General features: G+C 38.9%; 1 protein-coding gene across 1 annotated transcript in view; it reads right to left on the bottom strand.

The window, feature by feature from the left end:
* The window catches only part of LOC150100485 (sodium/hydrogen exchanger 9-like), a 481,199-nt gene that overhangs the window by 409,625 nt on the left and 50,577 nt on the right, over nt 1–20,997 (bottom strand). The window contains exon 2 of the mRNA XM_090402508.1: nt 18,956–19,370. Within this exon, the coding sequence (XP_090258634.1) occupies nt 18,956–19,193 (238 nt within the window). The 5' untranslated portion in view covers nt 19,194–19,370. The remainder of the gene's footprint in view (nt 1–18,955; nt 19,371–20,997) is intronic.

Raw genomic sequence — 20,997 nt, 5'->3', positions numbered from 1 at the left:
ACTCCTTCCCTGCGCACATCCAAGCAGGGTTGGATGTATACCCTTTACAATGGCCGAAATAACATCAGCCATCAAGCAATGCCGTACAAAGAAAGCGCCTGGGCCAGACGGACTAGGCACGGAACTCTACCGAGAGGCCTGGGACCACATCCTCCCCATTCTCGTGGCAATCTTTAACACCTTCCTTACCACCGGAAACATGCCACGGGAATTTCTGGAATGCCATACCGTCTTCATCCCGAAGACCAACAGGAACCCTTCCATCATTAAGAACTGGCGCCCCATCAGTCTGTTGAACACGGATTATAAGATCCTCGCCCATGTTCTCAACAACAGACTTAAAATCGGGATGAGGTACATCATCAAAAGTACACAAGTGTATGGTGTTCCTGGTCGATCGATGGAGTTCAATCTCATCCTTATCAGAGAAGTGCTACGTCTGGTTAACATCAAAAACTATTCTATGGCATTGTTGACTATCGATCTCAACAAAGCGTTCGACAGCGTCCGGCATTCCTTTCTCTTTAACATCTTGGAGAAAGTCGGAGTCAGCAGTGGACTCCTCAACATCAGAGGAGGCTACAACAACAGCTCTACTCGCCTCCTCTTCAACGGACACCTATCTGACCCTATTACCATCCAGAAAGGGATCAAACAAGGGTGTCCCCTCAGTCCGCTGCTCTTTGCTCTAACCCTTGAACCGTTCCTGCGGGCTATGAACAACTCATGTGGTTAGAGGAATTCCACTTCCTCTCACCACGGATGATTCCAAGGTAATCGCCTACGCGGATGACGTCGTGGGTACTCTTAGGGACAATGACTCCATATTAAACTTCTATAATATCCTAGAGAAGTTTAAAGTGTCGGGGCTAACATCAAACCCCGACAAAACCAAAATCAAGTTATATGGGGTCTGGGACCTGAACAACATCCCTGCAGGTCTCGTCCCTACTGCCGACCCCCTCACCATCTTGGGGATCCCGTTTCAAGAACAGCCCGTGCTCAACATAGAACATCTCGACAACACCGTTGAGCAACTCAAGGATTGGAAAATTGGACAGCTGTCATGCTCCTCCAGGGCTTCTGTCATCAAGACCATCATATGCCCTGTGTTCAGCACGTCCTGAACATTACCAACATCAGCGAGGATCAGGAAATCCGGCTTTATAGGAAGCCCCTGACGTTCTTCTGGGGAAGTCTACTCCAGGAAGTTGGCATTAAGATCCTTCAACTTCTGGAGAAGCTGGTGGGCTTTGGTCTTCCCTGCTTTAACATCAGATACCTAAGCAATACCGCTTTCCATCTAAACAGGGTACTGCAGACTACATATCCCTGCAGCTATCCTGTGCGGTATTTCTTGGGTCACAAGCTTCCCCTTTTTGGGATCACAGTCCACCAGGGTCTCAAGGCGGACATTGTTCCAGAAGACTACAACAGACTGTGCCAGCTAATGCAACAACTCCGCTCGTCGGGTGTGAACATCGCCGCGATCCAGAACAGTTATATATGGTACGAACATTTCTTCAACATCCTTCGTACCGATGTTCCGGATCTGGGGATCAACAACAACGAGATCCTCTTCGGCCACCTCTCCAAACATCGAGGCTACCTGTCGAGAAAGGACCTGGCATGGAGGATTGCGTACGGACACCTTCCAGTCAACATCTGGTGGTTCCACAACATCCGGAACCCCTTTTGTGACTTCTGCGAGAGCCTGGACACCGTGGAGCACGGCTTCAACCGGTGTCCCATTTCCATCTACATCTGGCGGAGGCTAAGCGTCGAGCTCCGCATCCCCCTCCTACTGCAGGAGCAAGTAATTTCCTGCAGTTCGCTCCTCCAGCCAACAACAAGCAGAAGTTGTGGTATTTATAATTAATGAGCTCAAATACCACATCTGGAAGGTAAGAAAGAAATTTTCTAATCCTACTAATCCTTTCCAATCTGTCTCGGATCGTTCTTTACATGTTCTACGGTTCCTTAAGGAGGTTTTTACATCTCGAAAGGGAGGCTCTGGGTGACACCACATTTAAGATCAAGTGGTGTTCACCTCCAATCCTGTGCAATGTCAGGCACAACACAATCAAGTTCTGCCTGCTGCTTTAAGATCTCCATCTGCAGCAGCAGCTCCACTTCTAGTCATTTCCTTGGTCTCTGCGACCCCCCTGAGGTCTACTTTGTTCCCTGGTCTCCCACGGGAGTAGTTCGGAGAAAAAACCCAGGCAGCGCAGGCCTACTCGAGGCGGGCTGCCCTGAAAGAGCAGGTCACCTGGGCACTGGCTACCTCCGTGGTCTATTCGATCTTGTGAGCCAGGAAGCTGACCGGGGTGAAAAGTTGTCATCTGATAGCGTGGAATTAGCAAGATGTGTAATATCAGCTGAGGCTTACATTTCCCTTTTCCTACTCCCCACCCGCCCTTCCCATCGTATTCCCTCTCCTTTTCCCTTTCCCAACCCCTCACTTCCCCACCTCAACCTCTCTGTCACTCCCCTCCCCTTCTTTCTCTTCTCTACCGGGGCACTCTGACCCCACCTCTTTTCAGTAGCCCAATGATGAGATCCCCTCACTTTCACCCTGGATAGTTGTGGAAGCGTACCGCCGGTGCCCGGGTTTCTGTACGTGCCGTGCCGCCAGCAGTCAAAGAAGGAATGAGGTCGGAATTCCAGTAAAGAGCCGTTGGTTAGTTAGGCCAACGTGTAGTCAGCGAAAGGTGAACCTTTCGAAGAAAATAGAAGTAAGTCGCAGATGCCATGAGAATACGTGGTGAGAAAACGCGGAAGTGTAATCAAGGAAGTCTCAGCAACTCCGTGAAAAGACAAGAATGGTAATGTACAAGTTTTCATACTCATTTTGAATAGTAACCAAAGAGGGAATAGGAACCAGGGAATTAAGGAGCTCCACACAATTAACTTTCATATAGTGCCTAAAGGACTGTTTTTGGACTAGTCTGTCTATGTCTAATAAGCTAGTGCCACTCTAAGCTTATGCTGAGAAGGGAACCAAACCTTCGCACTGTTTATTTTGGAAGAAACATTTATGATATTATGTTAGTAATTAGCTTGAATATTAACTAAGTTGGGGGGATAAGGCCTGAGCATAAATAAGAATAATCCTACGACCAATCACTCAGAATATCCAAGAAGCTACAAATCAAAACAAAAATCGTACGTTGGTGGAATAATGAATGAATTAACAGTTTTAAGAAAACGTGTAAATGCACTCAGACGACTAAAATCAAAGAACCTACAACAGTCAACATTCAAGACAGAGTAGACGACCGAACTACTATAAAGCCAAATACAACTATCAGTCCAAAATTACAAAAGCGAAATCATGGAAAAAATTCTGTACTGTTTCGACCACAACAAATCCTTGGAACCGTATATATAATTTAGCAGCAAGCAAGAATAAAGCAACACCTATATTATCAACTATCTTCTCTTATTCGCGTGGGGTTCCCCCCTTTCCTCAAGCGTCCGTTAGCACGTTGAGCTCTCCAGTAATGAAGGATTAAGTATGCATTTTTATGACTGTAGATCCGTGTGTGTGTGTTCACGGGCCGGTTTGCCTCTTCTGAGGGAAGAAAAACACGAGTTTCAGGGTGAAAAAACTCTATTTCCTTATGGGACCGGCTAACTCACCTTTAGTCCAAAGAGACCAGATAAACGGCGGGAATCGAGCCCAGGTCTTTCTGGGCCAATGGGCTTCGTCTATATCGACTGAGCTACGGAGGCTCTATTAAGAAAGCAGATTTGGCTCTTACACTAAAACTTAACAGAAACTGCAACTATTATGATAAACAAGTTTATTCCTGATGGCGACCAATCGACAGATGAATAAATTCACAAACCTTACAAAGAATGGAAACAGACAGACAGACACTCCTAACGACGATGAAATTACGTTTAATGAAATCGAATCAATATTAAGGACAATGGATTCAAGAAAAACCTCTGGAGAGGATGGAATAACCAGCGACATACACCAAGGACGTTCGCTGAATTCACTATCACACGATACAACAATCTACAACGAATGCCTCAAGTAAGAATGATTTCCTTTATTATGGAAATGCTCTAAAATTATATCCATAATCAAACCAGGAAAAGAAACATCCGATGAAATTAGTAAATACAGGCCAATTAGTCTCATAAATGTCGCTGGTAAGGTAGCAGAAAAACTTCTAATAAACCGAATAATGCACTTTGTCTATTCAAGTGACCCGAAAAGCGTAATCAATACAAAATTAGACTTAATCAAGCACTCTAAACGCAATTATGGAGGTTAAAGAGTTCACAGAAGACACACACACACGCACACAAAAAGACGTACTACCAATCTCATTCGATGTACAAGGAGCCATCAATGCTGCCTGATGGTCAGTAATAATTACTCAATTATGACATATCAAATGTCCAAAAACCCTACTCTACCTTACAACAAATTATTTTATAGACATAAGAGCAACCATGCCATTAAAAACCACAGCTGTAAGGAAAGAAGTCAAACGAGGCTGTCCGCAAGGTAGTTGCTGTGGACTAGGTTTCTAAAATATCCAGTGTGATTCGTTATTAAGACTTCCTTTCACTACTCACACAAAAGTCATAGCTTTCGCCGATGATGCAATGATAATGATTCGGGGACGCGACTGCTTACAGTTAGAAGTAACGACCAACGAAGAAGTCTTTAAAATCGCACCTCACATAAAAATTCAAAACAACCTATAACGGTCTTCCTAAACGGGGAAGTTCCAGTGGATTAAGATACCTAGGAAACAACAATTTTAACTTCAATAAGCCCATATATGTTGCCGAAATATCAAATGCAAATATCTTCTCGCGAAGTCAGTATGGATAAACTGGGGATTAGGCCAACGAGGGCTGAAAACAATACAACATACCGGAGTTATATTACCCGTGGCGGCTCGTAAGAATTTGTAGTACTGGGGCTGCAATGCTACCAGCCCAAACTGCACGTAAATCACGCGTTACCCCACTACATTATCTCACTAGGTAGCAGTTTGGTGCAATCTGCACTGAATGCAGCTCCAGCGTTGAGTATACTAACTTGCCAGTACTGATACTAGACCTAGTCCGTACAGCACATTGACTATTGCAAAATACAGCTATTGCTACAAAAAATTATAAAATACTATCGAGCGTTGTTGTATTACAAACAAGAAAAATAACGGTTTAGATAATTATATAAAAATTTAAGAGCGGCGATAATAAAACAGAAACTTTCATTTTATACTAGAGGGGCTGCAGCCCTTATGGACGAGCTCCCATTGATATCTTATGCTGCATCGCTTGGAAGGATGCACTAAAATCTAAGAAAGAAACGATAAAAATTAAACACTTCAATGCCTTATAGCCATAGGAATAATTTAAATGATACAGGACAATTTCCTACGAGGTTATTGCTGGTCTAACACCGACTGCCTGAAAATGCAAGAATTGTCTCATATCTGAAGTCACTTCCAAAAGATATAACGGAAATGCCAACATTGATCCAAATTACTACGAACTTCCAATATAGTAGGAGGCTTCACCCAGCAAAGAAAACATATATTAAGGAGAACATGCCGAGAATATATATCTTTTCTTCTCTTCTCCTTAACTCTATATATGGAATCGCTGGACCTCCAAAAGGCCTTTGATAGCGTCTCCCTTCCTGCTCTCCTTCGAGCGTCTACTGCTGGATGTCCAGAACCCTTTCTTTCCTATGTTATGGAGCTATACTTGAGTAGCTCCATCACTATCACTACAGGGTCCCGTGCAACTTCTATTCCTGCAGTGCGGAGTGTTCGCCAGGGTCTCTATCTCCCCCCTTTTCTTTAACTGCATCATAGATGAGTTTCTTCACTCTCTTCCTAGCCACATAGGCTACTTCTCTAGGCGTTTCTTCCTTTAATGATATGGCCTTTGTGGAAGATCTTATTCACCTAGCTTCTACTAAGATAGGCTTGCAGGAACTTCTTGACAGGCCTTTCTATTAACGTAGAGAAGTCCTGCTCTTTAGCTCTTGTCCCCTCTGGTCATGACAAGAAGCTTAAGGTCGAGACTATAGAGTTTTTCCTGCACGGGAGGCCGTTGCATGCTTTGACCATCCTGGAAGAGTGGAGATACCTCGGTACCATGTTCACCCCAAAGGAAAGGTCTTCTGTCACTTCTATCCTAGAAGCTGGGATCGCCTCTTTGAGGAAAGCTCCTCTAAAGTCACAGCAAAGACTGTCAAGAATCGCGAAGTTAGAACTATCTTCCCCCATATCTGCAGAGAGGCTTTCTACAGTCCATTAATACAAGAAGACTTTAGGCGGGATAAAGGCTGGTTCCATTATCAAGGTACCTTAATTTAGTCAGCACCCCAGAACACAAGAGGTGGACATCTCTGTTGCACTGTTCTGTAGATGGTGCTCCTTTAAAAGATATCTGGTGCCTCCCCAGCATGACTGGGTAAGGGATGGCACTAGACTCCTCCCTGGTTTCGAGTTTATTGACTTTATCAGGACGAGGATCAATGCCCTGCCTACTCGACCGCACAGCTCGATGGAGTAGTGACGACTCAAACTGTAGGGCTGGCTGCCACTACAGTGAAACACCGTCTCATACAGCCTAGTGTTGCTTCCGCACCCATGGGGTCCGCGTGCGGAGGCATGACGTCGTGGTCTCTATTCTGAACAACCGCTTTAAGAACAAAAGTTGGGAGACCGAGGTGGAATCACATTATAGGATCTCCGCGAGTTTGCGTAAGCCAGACTTAGTGATTAAAAGAGATGGTGACGTTTGGGTAGTTGATGCCCAGGTAGTGGGAACAGGGCGTCCACTAGCCTATAGTCATAATAATAAGGTAAACTATTACAAGAATAACCAAGATCTAGTTAGTAAGATACGGGAGGAGCATGGGGTAACTCCAAGGTTTACCAGCGTCACAATCTCTTTACATGGCGTATGGAGCGCAGATAGCTTTAAGGACTTAAAACAGCTTGGGCTTACGCAGAAGGATGTAAACGTCCTTTCCTTCAGGGCACTACAGGGCGCACTGTCGGCATGTTGTAGTCATTCTCTGGTGGCAATTTAATTGCCACCAGAGAATGACTACAATGATAACTAGAACAGGCATAGGGTAAAACACTTGTAAAGACTTAGGCCTATATCAAGTCTGGACGTGATATAAGGGTAGTACTGCCCATAACCAGTACAAAATAAATAAATAAATAAATAAAAAATAACCAGTGGTGTACCACAAGGATCAGTGCTTGGTCCACTGTTATTCAATCTGCACATTAATGATACCGGGAAGGATTTGACAAGCGACATACAGTTATTTGATGATGATAGAAATATAAGTGGGGTAATCAGGAATGCTGCTGATATATTCAGTACATTCAGAATGATTTGAATAGGCTGGAATTGTGGGCATGGGAAAATGGATGTCAGTAAATATAAAGTCATTCACTCTGGCATGATTAGATATCCAATATCGTATGGGATTATGCTAGAAGAAACTAATGAGGCTAGGGATCTTGTAGTGTTAGTAGATAGAATGTTGAAGTTAGGGACCATGTAGCAAAGTTTGCAAATACAACTCAAAAGATAATTGCAATGCAACGTTCACATGTAAAGATAAGGATGTCATTTTACTTATTTACAAGGCCTTGATAAGACCTCACTGGACTATTTTGCACAGGTCTGGTCTTCTGGTTTCCATTGTGATTCTGATATAGTGGAGAGAGAGAGAGAGCAAAGGAGTGTTTAAAATGATATCAGGATTGTGGAATACTAATTATGAATACAGATTGAGAATTTGTAGACTGCAGATACTAGCAAACGGCAGAAAGATTGAGACTTACAAACTTCTGAAAGGGTCATACAGGATTTGAGTTGATGGAATTTTTCAATTTATGGAGGGTGGGGAAAGGACAAAAGGGCATCCTTGGATGCTGAGAATGAATGCTGCTAAGAAGGGGTGAGGGCTGAATTTTTCTATCATAGGGTGGTGCGTGATTGGAATGGATTGCCTTTGGATGTTGTGAGTGCATACAGTGTGAATGAATTCAAGAATAAGTATGATAGCTGGTACGTGTAGTATGTGGCCTCCCTCGATGACTCCATAGAGATCTCTCTTAACAGTAATAATAATAAATACTCAAACTTTATAAGAACACTTGCAGAAGAAATAAGCCTAAACTTGCGGGAAGAAAAATAGAAAGCATCTAAAACAAATCAACAACAAAAGAATTCTTGCCAAGTATCAGAAGCAGAATCGGGTAAAATACACGCTCTCTCTCCAGGTTTTTAACCTCGCTACTAATGGATATGGAAAATAAGGACGCTACCTACACAAATTCCATATTCTGGAATCGCCGTTATGCATTTGTTGTCCACGGACCTTCAATAGAGTGTCGATCATTTACTTTATGACTATCAGTTACTAGACTCCAGATGTTCCTAGTGCAACATATCTCTTCGTCAAAACAGACTTATGCAAAAGTATTACTCAGAATTATTCAATTTTGCCAATCAGATAAATTTACAATCGTATTGTAACATAAATTACTGATAATGTTTGGATTATAAAGAGTAAATATGTTTAGGTATAAGAATATACATGTGAATATGGATGTAAATGTAGAAATACGCACATACATCTGTCGGACCACAGATGCGAGACCCTCTGGCAATGTTCCAAGGAGAGTCAATTCATGTTGAAGGGAGAAAGGAATAAGACGATGTACGAATTCTTTACCAACACGCGGAATCACGTGTTTTATACGTACATTTTCCAACTGCTGTACAAGCAAAATAGTTACCACTTTAAAAACTAATTTTCATAAAAGAAAATCTAATTTTCAGACGTATAATAATAAACACTCATCCCACTAAAAGGGTTCGTCTTTTTCTGCCATGCGCAGAAGTGTATGTGTGTGTGTGGGGGGGGGTTCTCGCATCTGTGGTCGCTCAGTATATGTAAAAATGTATAAATACAAATATTGATACAAAAATGCAAACGCAAAATTTAATATATATGTTAATCAGTTACTTGGAAGCTACATGTAATATAAATATGGAGTGTATGAAATAAATTACCTCCTGGGTAAGGAGTTAATTTATTGGGAGGAAATAAATCTATTGGAAGGAAAATACACATACCCACGTTCTCTTTTTAAATGTACTTCAAAACTGGAACCAATTATGGAAGAACGAAATAAATCTGAATTAATGTATATAATATCGTGTAAATGTACAGATGTTTACTGATATGCAAAGATATCCCCTCTAGGTCAACTAGAATCTGTCAGCCAGTTATTTCACTATCTTATGACCTGGGATGTCGATTCGCACATTTGTTTCTCAGTAAACATACGTCCTTCTTGCAGACCAGTTTGTCCAAGGAAAACCATGATTCCGGGAGAAATCTTCTATCTAACACCTCAGTGGTGACTAAATTTGATTGCAAATAAGTACTTCCGTCATGGGAGGAATCTGAATCATTTGATGATATCTTTCTCAAGAAACTAACACGTAGCAAAACCATTTGGTCGCGAAGATATCTTTGCTTTATTATATAAAGAATTATTTTCGTTTGTTTGACAAGTTAGGCAATGACATTTACTAAAATAAAGAGGCAAAAAGCCTCATTTGGGCGATGCAAAGTTATATAAATTAAGTGGATGCTAAATCCAACATCATTTCAAAGCCGAATACAGAAACTATAAAAGTTTCGTGCGAAAATTGACCAGAGGGCTTGCGGGAATACACCGCCGGCGTATTCTCACACCGGAATACAGCAGCGGTGTATTTCCGCAAGCTCTTTGGTCAATTTTCGCACGAAAAAACTTTTATAGTTTCTGTATTCGGCTTTGAAATGATGTTGGATTTAATACCCACTGAATTTATATAATTAATGTAATGACATATTGTCACCATGTTTCCATGCCAAAGTATTCAATGTCTGTATGTTTCATCGCCAATGAGTAAGCTGATGTGACAAGGTGGTAGATGAGAAGAGACGTTCATGCCCACTTCACAAATGTTTCTTCAGGTTTGGGGTAAGGGATGAAACTGATTTTAGCATGCGACAAAAGACATTTATTCAAATTTTGAATTAAATTGTTTTCAAATGATCTGTATATTTTAAATGTCTTTCAAAGTTAATTAACAATCGCCATGAAGTCTCACTATTTCACCACAGCCAGTAGCAACGCTTTTTGGTAGTAAAGACATGAATTCCAGCTCAAATAAACAGCTATTAAGGGCTTCTTCAACTCAATGAGAATATTAAGTGGTGACAATTTTTTTTTTTTTTTTTCGTCGTCGTTGTCTGAGAAATTCAGGTAGCTATTTTTATGTCCTGTGCATATTCTGCAGATGAAGTCAGTCTTTCCATCTTAATCTTGGACGTCCGCGGTCTCTTCTTCTTGTAGGTTTATATGCTACTTTGGGAATCCTACTGCTATTCATCCTTTCTATGTGGTGTAGCCAATTTTGCTGATATTCTTCTATTTCTTGTACGATGTTCTTTGCATCTAATCGTTCTCTTATTTCTGTGTTTTTCTTTTTATCTAATCTAGTGAGTCCCAGGAGAGGTCTTAGAAACTTTATCTGTGCTGCTTCAAATCTTTGTATGTTTCTTTGTTTTAGAATCCAGGTTTCACTTCCAAATTTGAGAGATGGTTTAGAGCTCATATTATGTAATCTTGAGTTTCTTTAGTCATTTGTTTTCCAAAATTTCTTTTAATTATACCATTCATTCTATTGTAAATTTGTAGTCTTGCTTCCAATTGTGAATCAGTATTGTATTGCGAGATTATATTTCCTAAGTATGTGAATTCAGTAACTTGTTCTATTATTTTATGTTAAGCATAATTTTGACATTTTGAATGTTGTTTCCACACATTACCATTGCTTTTGTTTCAGATATTTTCAGTTTATATTTTTTTGCTATTTCATTTAGATGGTTAGTCAATTTGGAGTTTATCTTCAGAGTTTGAAATTAGTACTTGATCATCTGCATAAAGTATTATATTTAGCTGTTTATTATTTGTTAGTTTAATTCCATCTTGGACAGTTGTTTTCCATTCTTTTAGGAGTCTGTTTATATAAATGTTGAATAGGGTTGGGGATAAGTCGCAACCTTGTCTTACTCCTTTATTTATAGTTTTAGGTTCTGATAATGTTCCATCTGCAAATTTGATGCAAATTTTTGTTTCTCTATATAGACTTTTTATTGCTTTAATTAATTTAGGAGGTATTTTATTGTCTTGTAATGTTTTCCAGAGTAGATTTCTGTTCAAGTTATTATATGCTTTTTCGTAGTCAATAAATAGAAGTGGGCAGGTTAAATTCTTTTTTTTTTTTTATGATCTGTTGCATTGTGAAAGAGACACCTGCGCATCCTCTCCCTCTTCTAAAACCACACTGTTCTTCTAAATAATTTTCTGTATGCTTAATTAGCCTATTCTTTAGGATGTTTGCATATAGTTTAGACACTGTTATTAAGAGAGTAATGCCTCTGTAATTTCCACATTTGTCCCTGGGACCTTTTTTCTAAATATTTATTACTACTCCAGTTTCCAATTCTTTTGGGATCTTTTGATATTTCCAGATATTATTGAAGACTTTAAGTAGGTTTTCTTTTAAGCTATTGTCTGCATATTTAAAGAGCTCAACGCATATTCCATCCAGGCCCGGACTTTTTCTATATCTTAAGTTTTTTTATTTTTATTTCTTTTATGTTTTTTTCTTCCCGAAATATATAACTTGTCGGAGAACATATAATTTACGGATATACTTCACATTGCATTTACTTGCCATGCTTTGCTACTGAGCTATTTCAAATACCGTTTATGTAGCCAAGAGCTTCGGGATACCATATCAAACGATATAAGAAATCGCAAAAGTTTACTTGTCAATGGTATACAGTCGATGCTTTTTCATACAGTACAACGACGAGAATAAATTAAATTGTATTTGATAACGGATATGCGTTAAAATATCCAAAGTTATATAAAACTGTGTATAGAAAAAAGTGGCAAACTAAAAAAACAATTAATTACTATCTGATACGAGAAACCATTTTTTTTTTCCGCTTGCTTCTGTGAACCACTAGTATATTAGAGCGCAATCGGAAGAATAACACTTCCCCCTTCGGTTCGAAAAACCGAAGAAATCATCGGTTGGAAGAGTTCGAATCGGTGCACGAAAAACATTTATAGGAACTTTTCAACTGAAGGCAAATTATCCGGTCTCTTTAAGGAGAGAGAAGAGTATTTTTAAAAAAAAATCCCGCAAACACACCCATAAACAGAACAGCACACAAAATTAAGTCCAATATAGGGTGTGAGGGCTGTTTAAACTTAAACAGATAAAGGGAATCATATGAAATAAAATGTGATATCGCTATAAATGCATATACATATAAATAATTCCATTATTTATTTGTACAAGTCCTATTCACTGTACAATTTTGTGGAAAATGCTCTACACACGACTATGATTGGATCCGAGCAAAAGAATCCACACAAAACAGAGATCCCACACGACACAGATGATTTGTAGCATAAAAGTTGGAAACTCACGAGTGAGGAATTATGAAAAAATAAAAAAAAATAAAAAATCAGTTAACGCCTTGTATTCCCGTATAGAGAGTAAGCGAGGCCGTTTTGGCCCCTAACTTTTGGAGACTGAGTGGGCAGTTCGATCTCCACTGGTAGACAATGAGAGACAGCTGGCCCAAGGCTATCACTAATTAAGCGGCACGCAGTGAAGAGACGGCTAACAAGTACCGTAATCTCTTGTTACCTAACCCTTACACAATATTTTTTATGTCTGAAAATAGTGTGGTTTCTACGGTCGATTTTCTTGAGTTTACGGAACGAAAAACCTGAATTTCCGGCAAGAAAAAAAACTTATTAGATATATGAAGAGCCAAAGGCTTCAATTCGGCGACATATGACTTGTATACATTAAGGGATATTACATCCCATGTCGTTTCTTAGCCGAATAAGAAACTCAAAGAGTTTCATGCCGAATATAGTAGAAACTATATAAAGTTCCGCGATTCTAAGCGTAAGCGAATACCTGGATACTGCAGCAACTGACCCTATGAGGTGCCTCTGCTTGCACTACCTTTAGGGTCAGTTGCTGCAGTATCCAGGTATTTGCTTACGGAATAGCCGAACTTTATATAGTTTCTACTATATTCGGCATGAAACTCTGAGTTTCTTATTTGGCTAAGAAACGATATGGGATGTAATATCCCTTAACTTATACAAGAAAAAAAACGCTTGCCCGGGCCAGAGATCGACTAACTCGTATATCTTGTAATACCTCTACGTTCACTTAAGTAAGCGGCGCTCTTTGGGACATAGATGGGAAAACGATAGGCTGTACGTTTTGTATCTTTCACCGCCGTGACTGTTAAGCACATGACAAACAAAAGTGAATAAAAAGAATACAGCCAACTTCCGCTATCTTGTGTTCCTAATCCTGATAATAATAATTAATTATTATTAAGAGAGACCTCCAGGGAGTGAGGAGTTCATTGAGGGAAGCCATATATTCGCGCCAGTTGTCATACTTGTTCTTGAATTCATTCACTCTATATGCACACAACATCCAATGGCAAGCTATTCCATTCACGCACAACTCTATGAGAGAAAAACCTAGATATCACCCCCTTTGGATAGCATTCATCAACTTCCCAAGATATTCTCTCTCTCCACTGCATCCTATCCCTACCCTACATAAAATGAAAAATTCCATCTACTGAAATTCTGTATAACTCTCTCAGAAGTTTATGTCTCAATCTCATCATCCCTCTTTCTCCTTTGCTAGTGTCTGCAGCCTACAAATTCTGAATCTGTCTTCATAATCAGTATTCCGCAACTGCGATATTTTGATGCTCTCCTTTGTATTTTCTCCACTGTACGAGAATCATTGCGAAAAAGAGACCAGAACTACCCGCAATAATTTAAGTGAAGTCTTATCAAGGCTTTGTAAAGAGGCAAAATGTCTTCCTTCTTTACATGTCAAAGTGCGTTTCAGCATTGCAATTATTCTCTGAGTTGTATTTACAATCTTTGCTATATGATCCTTGAACTTCGACATTTTAACTACTAAAACTCCGAGATCCTAGCTTGGTCTGTTTCTTTGGCATACTCCCACCAATATAATACGACATTGAATATCTAATCACGCCGAAGTGAGTGACATTACATTTACTGAGATTGAACTGACACCCATTTTCCCATGCCCACAATTCCAACCTATTCAAATCATTCTGCAAATACCACATGTCAGCAGCATTCCTGATTACCCTACCTATCTTTGCAACATCAGCAAAAGCTGTATGTTAAGTTCTTTCCAATGTCATTAATGTACAGACTGAATAACAATGGACTAAGGACTGATCCTTGAGGCATAACAGTGGTTACCTGTTAAACATCTTAGGAAAATCCAAAAGTAACATGGTGTATCCATTCCCGTTGTCTAACTCAATGGCAAAATTATTATAAAATGTGAGTACGTTACTAAAACACGACCTTCTCTTAGCAAACTCATGCTGTTCATTGCAAAGTAGAGATTCTCTGTCAACAATTTCTGAATGCGAGCCCTAACCAATAGTTCCAAAATCTTCACCACCACTCCTGAGATACTGATTGGTCGATAGGTAGATACATCAGTCTTTGCACCATCCTCGTGCAATGGGACTGCCATACATTCTTTCCATTCTGTGGGATCTTCCCTGTTCTGACTGAAATTATATAGCCTGGTCAAGGGAAAAGAGTGTTCAGCATCCATGCTGATATCCCACCAGTTCTTATTGCAGAACTCTTGTTCAGTTTGTTCACTAGCTCTAGTAGTTCCTCCTCATACGGTGAAGAGGTAGTGGTCAGTTCAATGTTGATATACCAAGTTGATAGTTTTTAGCAAAATGGCTGTTTGTTCATTAGCTTAACAATCAATTCTGCATCAGTCACCCGCATACCATCTCCGTTCAGGAGTTATTCTTTCAAATTCATTCTTTCTTTCTTTTACTTGCAGCATAACAATAGAATTCTTTTGGGTTGTATTTAACTTGCAGGCCAGTTTCTTTTCATAGTCAGACTGCTTTCTGTACAACAGTCGTGACTCTTCGCTTGCCTCCACTGCTTCAACCTTACAGTACTTCAAAAAAAGCAACCCCATCTCCATACTGGTGGAAATTCCTTCATGAGCGAAAAGTGGCATTTCAGTCAAGGAGGTATTCAGCAAGATTATGTACATGGGCAATGAAACAAATTTTAAGTAAAGATTTCACTTTTTCTGTTGCTCTTGAAAAAATTTCTTCTGCTTACATCAGAAAAAAGCAAAAGTTAGAAGACAAACTAGAAGTCTCGACGTTTCTTAAAAACAAGCCCTCCAAAAGAAGCAATATATCTAGCAAATCTTAAAACAAACACCAGAACATTAACAATGAAAGTACAAGAAGGAAATACATTTATCCCAAACAGTTGATAAGAATAAAATAAAAGAATTATTACAAGATGGTCTACGAAATATTTAAGCTTTTTTATAGCATCTAATCATGAATGCCATAAATTGCTCTCCTTTTATATGAACTAGTTAAATTTCCCACTCTAACTTCAAACATATCGGTAAGATAGTTTAACCAATGCACTTCAAAGCATCCGTACAGAACCATTAATTAGAGGACAATGAACCTAAGTGACCTTAGGCGCACTGTCCCTGTTTACAAATGTACCAGCACAAATATACCAGAACTCCTTTTCCAAAAATATCTCTCCAACCAATATTTGTGGGCTCTTAGCATTATCTTAAACCTAAGTAATTTCGCTGTAACAATTATAAACAAACTGAAGGTGCAGTGAAGGAATGCGAGTCCCACTTTAAACCTCCCCCGCCAACTAACACATGGACTCTTTTGAAACTGTCACTGGATTTGGTATAGAGGTATGGACGATTATAGATTCGAAAGAGCCTGTGGACCATTCGGCCTCGTGCTACACAGGCTCCTTCACACTCTCTACAATTCCTTAATAATAACAAGATTCGAATTACTTTCGCCTATGAACTGGGAAAAAGAGCTTAAATCTTCTTTGGATATCGACATTACAAGGCAATCTGATAGTTCCTGCTTGTGTTCAGGATCGAATACCCAGACATACATGTTACCTAACACCATCACACTATCCAGAAATTGAAATTTTCAAGACCTTTCTTTCAAGTGCAGAAAGAGGTTCGTCCTCAGGAGTAACACTTCATCTGAAACAACATGCTTTACTATCATTCGCGGTAGAGGGGGGACGAATACAATAACATAGGGGAAAAAACTTTCCGAACTCCTTAAAAACAGACTCCCTAAAGCAGATTACCTTACAATCAAAGGCACAGTGAGATTGCTAAAACAGCAGAATTAGCAGCCTACAACATTAAACAAAGTTTTTAACCCAAGTTTTTACACAAATACTGTTCTTGGAAACGAATAAAGTTGTATAGAAACCTAATAACTGAAAAGAACTGACGACGTGATTCTGAATAAATTTTGACGCACTGCCCTATCTTCCTACCACGAGTAACTACAGTAGATCGCAGAGGAGCGAAGCTGTCGTCTCACTTGCATGCCACGCGATTGTCCTTGTTTTATGGGTCATTTCACTTCGTCTTCGATTAGCGAGTGCCTAGATAATGCTAGCTTGAGCTGGCAAAACGTCGGAATGAAAATAATTTATTTATTTTCATTCCTGTTCCAAGCAATAAGCTTTCTACAAAACTCCATCATGAATATTATACGTAAAATGATTATTATTTTACCCACAAAACACTAATGCGACATGTAGGGTCTGCAACCAATGTGTGTCGTACTCATATTACTTGTTGCGTGATTAAAATTTCTAAATATCCCAGGATGCCATTCCACAAAGCTCCGCAGAGCACTCTATATTTCACACAATTTCATCTTCCCATGCCATTAAATATATTTTCTGTAAACTGCGTCTTCTTTGGATATTTTTGTGATAGAGCATCCCTATTATTATTAATGTGAGACTGGCAAATGCGCCTAAAACTTGAGAATGTCCGCAAACATTACTCACGCCATGACACAGTTTCAGTTATTGATTTTTGATGTTTTCATAACAACTAGAGTCACATTTAATGCAATCGATATTAAACCCTTATAAACAAATATATGGACTAAACTTGCAGGCTTTTCTGAAATGCAGTGGAAACATATTTCTCATCTTGTTAGAAAGTGTTATTATTATTTATTATCAGGGCTCCACAAATTATGCAAAATCAAACTCGCCACGAAATTAAAAAAAAAAAAAAAAATACTAGCTATGATCCGAGTTCATTTTTTTTTTTTTTTTAAATAATATGTCGATAGGAGTTATAAAGGGTAATTAGTGATGCCGTTTCGTTGTTTGCGGAATATTTCCTTTGCATGAGAACTATTCTAAGGAGGACAAATCAATAAATAATAAAAATATGAATTACAGTAAAAACAATATTGATCTTTTGGAATATACAACTTGTAACATTAATTTTTGTTGTTAGAATGTTACTTGATATTGCCCATGCATACTCTTCTGTGTTTTAAAACTTAGTTTAAAAAAATTGTTCAGAAAATTTCATTTTTTATTAAATAAAAATATTTTATTTTATCCAGTCTGCATCTACTCGCTAGATAACAAAATCGACTCGCCACTGGCGAATGGACGAGAGTATTTGTCGAGTCCTGATTATTATTATTATATAGAAGCACCTCCATTGAGTCTACAAACTCATCTTGGAAAAATTCTTATTATTATTATTAAATTGTAATTTAAATTAGGCAACTGTTCAGGATACCTTGAACGCAGAATATAGCTAAAAACTAAATAACTAAAACTTTACATAAAAATAAAATTACAAAATTATTAGGAAAAATACCAACTACTTGGAAGATAGCTAATAAAATCTATTTTTACCCCCCCCCCCCCCGCAGAAAGAAACTACAGTTTACATCGGATACTGTGTAGATATTTTCTAGACTAGTCACGTAGCCTTTCCAAAGGTTTCACTTCATGGACATTCCGGATTTCTTTCTCCCTCTTGGGATTGAAAGCGGATGGTGATGGAAGGGTGACGTTAAACGAAGTACGAGTCCAAAGCTTCTATTGCTGAAGTATGCTTTGGGTGGTTTTTTAATACTTAAATGTAAACCAAAATAATAATAATCAGCAATATCTGGCAGAAAGTCATATTGGTGATTTGCCACTTTATAGATGAAAAATAAATAAATAACATAACTATATTACACTGGAGTGTAATATTCACTGAGATTTTAAGAATAAGGTGTAGTTGTAAGCCTAGCACGCCAACCATTGGGGGAGGGGGGGAACGCAATATTTCTTTCTAATCTCTACTCTCATCCTATAAGGAAAAGACACGGTGTGCTGACTATTTAAGACAAAAACACTCGCGAAAAATAATACATTCAGGAACTGGAAGTTACCAGGAAAATGCTATCGGTAAGCAATAACACGGCAAAGAATAGGGAACCGTCATCGACAGCAGCAATAATTCTTTATGAAAATGGAGGGGGCGGTGAGATTATCCCTTTCCATGTAAAGGGTCTGCTATTGAATGCCAAATTCCTTGCAAATTACAGGTGCAAGTGAGTGGTGAGTTATTAAATTTCAAATGACAGAAAACATATTTCTATAAGATTCAGGTCAAGATTTCTCGGTGCCGTTTCAACTTCTCAAATAAACAAAAGCTGGAATCATTTGAATATTTAGCTTACTCATAAAGATGTAATCACGGTCGTTCCGAAAAATAAACTGCACAAATTTTACTGAATTTATTAACGATAATTAATATGTCACTAAAAATCAAAGTATATTATTAGGCAAAGAATACAGGCATTTTTGTTTAAATAAGCAAAATAGCATATATTAAAGCTTACCGTATATAATTGCCAAGCCAGTCTCATGCAAGAATCTCGCTCTTCGCCGTTTGAACAACCATATTGTGCACACTGTCAAGATGAGAAGAAAAACGTAAACCAAGATGTTAAGAGAATCAACGCGATGCAGGCTTTTGGCTTTCTCGTCAAGTCGTATATCAGTAGGGGCGTTTGCCGCAAAGAGAGGAAAAATCGATGACAAGACGAAGGCTATAAACACATACCTGAAAGTAGTCATGTTGAAACTGATTACACTACGCTTTCAATACAAAGTTGCGATCTTGACTGCAAGTCTAGTGGCAGAACTCGAATCTGCAAGTTATGGTGGAAAGTGACTCCGTATTAATTCTTGTGATACTGCGGCTTCCATTCACTTCACAGGAGCTTCCGCACAACCAGAGTGAACTGTTGCAACCTGCAACATACACACATTCTCGTAAGAGCGTAGACGACAAAAATCAATATAATTCATAGGATGCGACCTCTCGCGGAGAGGAAGTAATTAATACGGAATAACAAGAAAAATATATAGTTAGTCAGTTATAAAATATTTTGATAGTAAATTAAACAATAATATCTTCATTTCTCAACTTGCAAGTTGTCATTCTGACAATTCGCTTTATTACTTAATACAATAGCAGGCCGTTTAATGAAAACATGTTTTAGCAGCAATGACAATTCTCTATTTATTATTTCGTGATACCTCCAAGGAGTCCAAAGACTCATCGAGGAAAGGCAGCTACTCTAAAACTCCCCGTATCCACCACGTGATACACCAAACCGCCACTACCATTATCGTCTACATCAGCGCCATCTACTGCCCGCCACCATCACTAGTATTTTTTGTCTGTAAATTGCGTGTGTTTATCATATATGAAACTATAAGTCCTAGATATGATAGATATCAAGAATTACAGTAGTGATTTAAGCCTAGCGAGCTGATGACCTTTTTTACTGCAGGAATCATTAACGCCAAAATTCGACCTGCCTAACTACAGTTCAAAGCTAAATATCATTTGTCCGCAACTGTTTCAGCAGGACAAAGTCTGGCAAATACGGTTGATTAAAAACTAGAGCACTTTGAAAACAGCGAAAAACGTGTGGCCCAGATATCAATAGAATCGCTCAAACATTTTAGACCAAATTCGGAATATGCTTGTTTCTTAGGATGCCTAAAGTCATCTGGAAAAATTCAGCCCAATCGGACTAAGGTGAAAATATATGTGTGTGGGGGGGGGGGAGTTCCTCTTCATGCGCCTATGCAGGTAACACTGTCAATCCGTCTTCGACAAAACTGGGAATTCGGTTGTTTAAGTTTCCCCCGATTTTTAAGTAGGGTGGAACTAAAAAGGAGAGAAAAGGAAGTAAAATGCAGCAGACCGCATCTTTCCACCGATGTCAACTTGTTTTGTTCATTGTTACCCGCTTCATTAAAAACAAAAAACATAAATATATATCTCCTATTTAAAAATATTGAGCGATACTGAGTATGCAGGAGATTGGCTGTAATTTAGAAACGGATATTTAGTTGACAAGGTTGTTATAAACCTTTAGTACCATAGACGGGCTAAGGATTTAATTAAAAAATTTTTTTTTTTTTACATACCCAGAAATCTTGCTCTAGAGACAAGGCATGAAACTTTAAGCCACTTCAGGAATCAAATACGCGGGACTCGAACCTGTAGCGTCTTGAATGGAGAGCGTGTAGGTTAACTTCGGCTAACTAAGCTGACAGTTAATTGTTGAATGTCAACTCCCATCGGAAACTGAAGAACTATCATATACGTAACGCCAATATTACTAATAAAAATAATTTAAAAAATTAGCCGCTTCTTCTAAACTACAAATCTCCTGCTTCCTCAGTACTTGGCTTGCTTTTTTTTTTTTTTTTTAAATACGAAGTTCTTTTTGTTTTTTTTTAGATAAAACAATCAAGGGGAAAAATTTTTTGAAATCGGTGACATGAAGCGAAACTTACGATATCTGTGGCATTTTACATTACAAATTCGTACTCCATTCTGGCCTAGTTTCAGCAGAAAACG

Source organism: Typopeltis vanoorti, chromosome 13 (genome assembly GCF_054136105.1).
Source record: "Typopeltis vanoorti isolate ZY-2024b chromosome 13, IOZ_Tvanoo_1.0, whole genome shotgun sequence".
NCBI classification, from domain to species: Eukaryota; Metazoa; Arthropoda; class Arachnida; order Uropygi; family Thelyphonidae; genus Typopeltis; species Typopeltis vanoorti.
This window is presented reverse-complemented; position numbering and strand designations above follow the sequence as displayed.